Source organism: Protobothrops mucrosquamatus, unplaced genomic scaffold (assembly GCF_001527695.2).
Source record: "Protobothrops mucrosquamatus isolate PMUCROS unplaced genomic scaffold, P.Mucros_1.0 scaffold4501, whole genome shotgun sequence".
NCBI lineage: Eukaryota > Metazoa > Chordata > Lepidosauria > Squamata > Viperidae > Protobothrops > Protobothrops mucrosquamatus.
The window spans coordinates 47907-54540 of record NW_015390407.1 but is presented as its reverse complement, the minus strand read 5'-3'; the positions used below and the strand labels follow the sequence as shown (position 1 = coordinate 54540).

The window sequence follows — 6634 nt, the reverse complement described above, 5'->3', positions numbered from 1 at the left end:
ATGCCATAATCTCCTATTTGTGTACAGCTGGCTCTAGTGAATCTCTTCTTTTTGATATTTCTTGGGAGGTATTTACACAGCTGGTCATTCTCTGCAACTGTTGGGCGTGCAGAGCCTAGAAACGGCCCACCTTTCCGACGGGAGGGGAGGAGGGAATAGGTGCCCTGCGAACTGCCAGATCAAAGCTTTTTTTTTTTTTTTCTGGCTTGCCAAACTGCACTCATCGCAATCTTTTTTTGCCCCCTTCGGCACTCTTCCCGTTGAAAGAAATCTGGCTTTTTACAAAGGAATCGCCGGGCCACCTTATTTGTATTAAAGTGATAAAAGTAGCGCGTGCTGTGCCTTGATGTTAAAATCAGTCAAGAGTCTGTTAAAGTGAACCTGGGTTCTTTGCACTGGGGGGGGGGGGGTGACACCAGCAGCTGTGTTATCCCTCTCTTGAGCCATGAGATCTGTGGGCAAAATCCACTTAATAACACGTCTCACTTAACAACAGAAATGTTGGGCTCAATTTTGGTCATACGTTGAGGACTACCTGTATTTCTTTACAGTCATCTCCTCGTTAGCACTCTCCCTGAGGATTGTTGAGGCCACTTGGCGGTTTATCTGTGCTCTCAGGGTCGCCTGAATCAGGGTGCAATTGGTGGTGGGATCTTCTTGGAACTACGTTGCAAACTGGAGATAGGTGGTGTCTTTTTCCTCCCATCTCTATTGAAAGAACAGAACAGAACAGAATAGAATAGAATCTTTATTGAGAATAGGATAGGATAGGATAGGATAGGATAGGATAGGATAGAATAGAATAGAATAGAATAGAATAGAATAGAATAGAATAGAATAGAAGGGACCTTGAAGGTCTTCTAGTCCAGCCTCCTGCTCAAGCAGGAGAACCTATACCATCTCAGACAGGTGACTGTCTAGTAGTCTCTTTTTAAAGACCTCCAGTGATGGAGCTTCCACGATTTCTGGAGGCAAGCTGTTCCACTAGTTGATTGTCCTCACTGTCAGGAAGCTTCTTCTTAATTCCAGGTTGCTTCTCTCTTCGATCAGTTTTTTGTATGTTTTAGTCTCCAGGCCTTGGATCATCTTAGTTGCTCTTCTCTGAACTTTTTCCAAGATCTCAACATCTTTTTTGTAGCGTGGTGACCAAAATTGGTTGCAGTAGTCCAGGTACGGTCTCACTAGGGTTTTATAAAGCAGTACTAATACTTCACGTGATCTTGATTTTATGTCTCTCTTTATGGATTGTATTAGCTTTTTTGGCTGCTGCTGCACACTGCTGGCTCATGGTCAAGTGATCGTCCACTAGGACTCCAAGGTCCCTCTCACAGTTGCTGTTTTTGATGTTCGATTCAAGCAGAGATGATATTCTTGTACCACTCTTTCAAACCAGAGATCCTCTCTACTACCCAAAATGTGGGCTTTTGGTTTTTATATTTTCTTAATTTCTCTTTCAGGACCAGCCCTCCTTACTGCTGCGTAGATCTCCATTCTTTGAGAACAGGGGAAGTGGTCAAATCCGTGCAGTTCAAAACACCGATTTATGATCTCCACTGCAACAGAAGGTAATTTCTTTTGATCTCCAAATACCTTTCCCATCCAGTATTTTTAAAGCTCTCTCCTTTGATTGCAGTCACTTCATGTTATTTCAACTTCCTGTTCAAAAGAATGGGGCTGGAAGATTTGGTACTGGTGAAAGAAAAGGCCCCAGATTGGCTTCTTTTATGCATAAATGTATTTAAATAGAAAGGTAGAAAAAAAAATACCCCTCTCATCTCGGTATGCTGGCTGGGGAATTCTGGGAGTTGAAGTCCACAAATGTTAAAGATAAGATAAGATAAGGTAACCTTTATTGTCATTTTTTTACTGTGGGCACAACGGCACACATCAAAAATGAAATTGAGTTGCCTGCTCTCAAAGTGAAACACATACATGACACACACCTAAAACATACTATATACAACATATGTATAGACCCCCACCCCTACATATACATAAAAAATAAATATTAAATGGTGTCCATCTTGAATACATAACGGAAGGAGGAAGCTTGAGAGTTCACGAGGTTAATGCTGTATGGAATGAAACTATGGTTGAATCTGGATGTTCTGCTTCGGATACCACGGAGCCCCCCCCCCGAAGGGAACAAGGAAAGCAGGTCGTGAAGAGGATGTGTAGTGTCCCAGATGATCTTACGGACCCTGCTCAAGCAACGCTTCTGTCCTATGTCCCGGATGGGAGGGAGGGAACTGCCAATGATATTTTCTGCCGTCCTCACCACTCTCTGCACCGCCTTCTTGTCTGAAGCAGGGATGCTTCCAAACCAGACTGTGATGCTGTATGACAGGATGCTCTCGATCGTCCCTCTGAAGAAAGTGGTCAGGACAGGGGAAGGAAGATGTGATTTTCTCATGCGGCGCAGAAAATGCAGGTGCTGCTGTGCCCGCTTCACAGGGGTCTCGCTGTTGAGCGACCAAGCCAGCCTGCTCGTTAGCTGCACACCCAGGAATTTGATGCCAGTAACCAAAGTTGCCAAGTTTGGAGACCCCTGGCGTAAAGTGACAGCTAAGTTTGTAATGAGGGGCACATTTGAGGAGAGGCCCAACAGGCTACAGCTCCCAGGTGCATTTTTACACACTTCTCTTCTTTGCAAAATATCTCCTTGCCCTTCTGGAAACGATGGGAAGAGTTCCCTTTTGCGTGAGAGTTAAGAAAGATAGCTTGAGGGCAGATATTATGGAGTTAAAGAGTGAATAGCCTGTTATAAAGACGTTTCCTCTGTTCCTGGGACAGACAAAGAGAAATATATATATATATATTTTCCCCCCTGGGGAAATTCTCTGCAGAGCAAAAGGGAGATGGATTGAAAGTTTGTGGACATAAATGAGATGTGTATTCCGAGGGGTGAAAAGGAGGGTCTCTTGTTCAGAGAACCCCTCAAACCCAGCATCGTTCCCCAACCCGCCCTACCCCCCTTCTTGAGATTTTGTTTGGTACATTTTGTCTTTGTATTTCGTGTCCTGGTAATTACATAAAGTGATTTTTTTTCCCCTCCTCCTCTTAATTCCATTGTACGGAAGGCAGCGGAGGTCAAAGCAAGGAAAAACACTTTTAGCAAATAAGGCCTGGCTATTAGGCCCAGCAGATTTGCAATAAAAAAAAAAACCCCCAGCAATATGATTATTTTTTGAGGATGAAACACTTTTCAGATTAATATACTGGGTGCTTTTGATGGATTTTCAATCTGAACTGCCGGGGCAAATGAGTGTTTTAAAAAAATTACATGAGGTATAATGCCCGTTTTGTTAACAAGGTACGGTCTCGGTTTCCCCCCCTCCCCTTCATTCTCTCCAGCAATTTATTGTTGGCAATAGGATCATGGGTGCCCTAATTGTTTCCCTTGAATATCACAAACCTTGTCATGTTATACATCTGAAAGTTTCACTCTGTCGAATCTGCTGTTAGCTACAAAATGCAACTTTGCTGACCCTTGTTGTTCAAGACCACTTGAGTAGGAAAAGAGGAAGGAAGGAAGGAAGGAAGGAAAGAAAAAGAAAGAAAGAAAGAAAGAAAGAAAGAAAGAAAGAAAGAAAGAAAGAGAAAGGGAGGAAAGGAAGGAAGGAAGAAGAGATAATAGAGAGAAGAAAAAAGGGAGATAGAAGGAAAGGAGAAAGAAAGGAAAGAAAGAAAAGAAAGAGAAAGAAAGCTAGAGAGATATTTTGGTTGGTTTTCTTATTTTTTTAATTTAATATGACAAACATTTCTGTCTCATCCTTTAATTTCTGTGCCTTATAAATACTCATTTAAAGTTACAACACAGGTCAACTGCCCTTTTTATATTTTTGTATAAAGCTACACGTTCCACATAAATACTGTAAAAGTTCCACAGAATTAAGTTAAAGCAAATTATCAGCTCCTTGGTAAAAATACTAGTTTCTTTTTCTTCGTGCAAACTGAAATTCTGCTTAATGACCGCAGTCACCCCCTTCCTCTGGGAAAAAAAGCAATAAAACAACTACTGTCAAGTTTAACCTTGCTTTTTTTCGAGGCAGCTTACAAAAAATGCAATTAACAGCCAATACACTGAAATATCCCATTGAAACATTTTGTGTGAAGTTGACAGTTTTTCTTAAGGCATCTTTCTCTCCTCATTCTTCTGGGCATCTAAACATCTTTTATTTTTTATTTTTTTTATTTTTTATTTATTTTTTATTTATTTTAATTTTTTTTATTTTTTATTTGTTTATTTGTTTGTTTATTTGTTTATTTGTCTTTTCAGGATTCTTGTCGTCGTCTTGCAAGAGAAGATTGCTGCCTTTGACAGCTGCACTTTCACTAAAAAATTCTTTGTCACAAGTAAGTGTTCGAAACGATTTCTCACCGACTTCCACATTAATAATATTTGCTCTGCCTCCAGAACGGATCAGTTCAAGCATTGGTTTAGGATGGGGATCAGCCATATTAGAGAGTCAGTTTGGTCTAGTGGTTAAGGCACCAGGCTGGAAGCCAGGAGATGGTGAGTTCTAGTCCCACCTTAGCTATGAAAGCCAGATGGGTGACCTTGGGAGAGTAGAGTAGAGTAGAGTAGAGTAGAATAGAATAGAATAGAATAGAATAGAATAGAATAGAATAGAATAGAATTGAATTGAATTGAATTGAATCGAATCGAATCGAATCGAATCGAATCGAATTGAATTACAGGATAGAAAATAGAATAGAATAGAATAGAAAATATGGAATGGAATAGAATAGAATAGAATAGAATAGAACAGAATAGAATAGAATTACAGGATAGAAAATATGGATTGGAATAGAATAGAATAGAAAATATGGAATGAAATGGAATAGAAAATATGGATTAGAATAGAATAGAATTACAGGATAGAGAATAGAATAGAATAGAATAGAATAGAATTACAGGATAGAAAATAGAATAGAATAGAATAGAACAGTGGTTCTCAACCTTTTTAATGCCGCGACCCCCAACCGGTCGTAAGTTGAGGACTAAACCGGTCATAAGTCAAGGACTAAACCGGCTGTAAGTCAAGGACTACCCAACCGGTCATAAGTCGAGGACTTTCCCTGCCCGGGAGCGCCGCACATGCGTGGTTCTGCCCCCTGCGCCGGCCGAGGCGTAGCTGGCAAGCGGCAGAGACGGAGCAGGCCGACCACCAGCTGGCCCAGCCCAAGGGAGGTAAGGCACCCGCCGGAAAAGGAAAAAAAAAATGGCGGACAGCCTTGCTGGCAACCCCTGTGAAATGGTCGATTGACCCCAAATGGGGTCCCGACCCATAGGTTGAATAGAAAATATGGAATAGAAAATATGGAATAGAAAATATGGAATAGAATAGAATAGAATAGAATAGAATAGAATAGAATAGAATAGAATAGAATAGAAAATATGGAATGGAATGGAATGGAATGGAATGGAATGGAATAGAATAGAATAGAATAGAATAGAATAGAATAGAGCTGGAAGGGACCTTGGAGGTCTTCTAGTCTAGCCCTCTGCTCAAGCAGGAGAACCTATACTATCTCAGACAGGTGAATGTCCAATCTCTTCTTGAAAATCTCCAGGGATGGAGCGCCCACGATTTCTGGGGGTAAGCTTATTCCACTGGTTAATTGTCCTCACTGTCATGAAATTTCTCCTTAATTCCAGGTTGCTTCTCTCCTTGATCAGTTTCCAACCATTGTTTCTTGTCTTTCCCTCTGGTGCTCTGGTGAACAACCTGGCCCCCTCTGCCTTGTGGAAGCCCCTCAAATAATCACGGTGACGTGATCAAAATTTGGGCGTTTGGCAACCGGCCTGTGTTTACGGTGGACGCAGTGTCTTGAGGTCCTGGGGAACTGTCATTTGCACCCTTTCTAGGGAGCTTCCGGCAAACAAAGTCAATAAGGGAAGCCAGATTTACTTAACAAATGAGCGATTCACTTCACAACGATGCCAAAAAAAGTCATAAAATGGGGTGTGACTCACTTAAGAACTGCCTTGCTTAGCTATAGAACTTTAGGGTTCAATTACGGTCGTAGGTTGAGGATTACCTGTACAGCGTTATTCCAGAAAACAGGAGGACTGTGTGTATTGATGTTTCTTTTTTATTATTACTATTTATTTCTGAAATAAATGGACATCACATTTCTAAACGGTGTGATCTCACAGTCTTCTAAGACGGAATTTGGTCTTTATTTTTTATGAGAACGTTGAGGTCTGCTGTACCCAAAATGGTGGCTCTAAGGAGCTAAATATCAAAAGGACGAAATATTCTTTGAGCGCATGCCCAGAAATTGGTGCTCGGTGTCTGCACCAATTTCCCAGTTTTATTTTTTCCCCCGAGAAAAATATTCACTGAAGTTATTTTCTAGACATGGAAGCAAAATAAGTGCTTTGAAGACACTTCGGATGATCTGTCCTTCTTCCACCTACTCAGTCATTTTTTATTTATTTATTTATTAATTGCATTTATATCCCGCCCTTCTCCTTACGGACTCAGGGCGGCTGACAATTGAATAAAATACTAACATATATACATACTTAATTAAAATTTGATTAAAACGAAATATTTAAATATGTCCAATTTAAAAGTAATTAAAACCCCCTTTAAAATCCCTCAGGCCAGTCCCGCTAGTTGGA

The 6634-nt window shown here is 40.8% G+C and overlaps 1 protein-coding gene across 1 annotated transcript in view; it reads left to right on the top strand.

Moving 5' to 3' along the window:
- The window catches only part of LOC107299068 (breast carcinoma-amplified sequence 3-like), a gene marked incomplete at both ends in the record, with an annotated part of 75072 nt that overhangs the window by 26434 nt on the left and 42004 nt on the right, over window positions 1–6634 (top strand). Inside the window, 2 exons of the mRNA XM_015828435.1 lie at window positions 1458–1565; window positions 4280–4356. Of these exons, the coding sequence (XP_015683921.1) occupies window positions 1458–1565; window positions 4280–4356 (185 nt within the window). The remainder of the gene's footprint in view (window positions 1–1457; window positions 1566–4279; window positions 4357–6634) is intronic.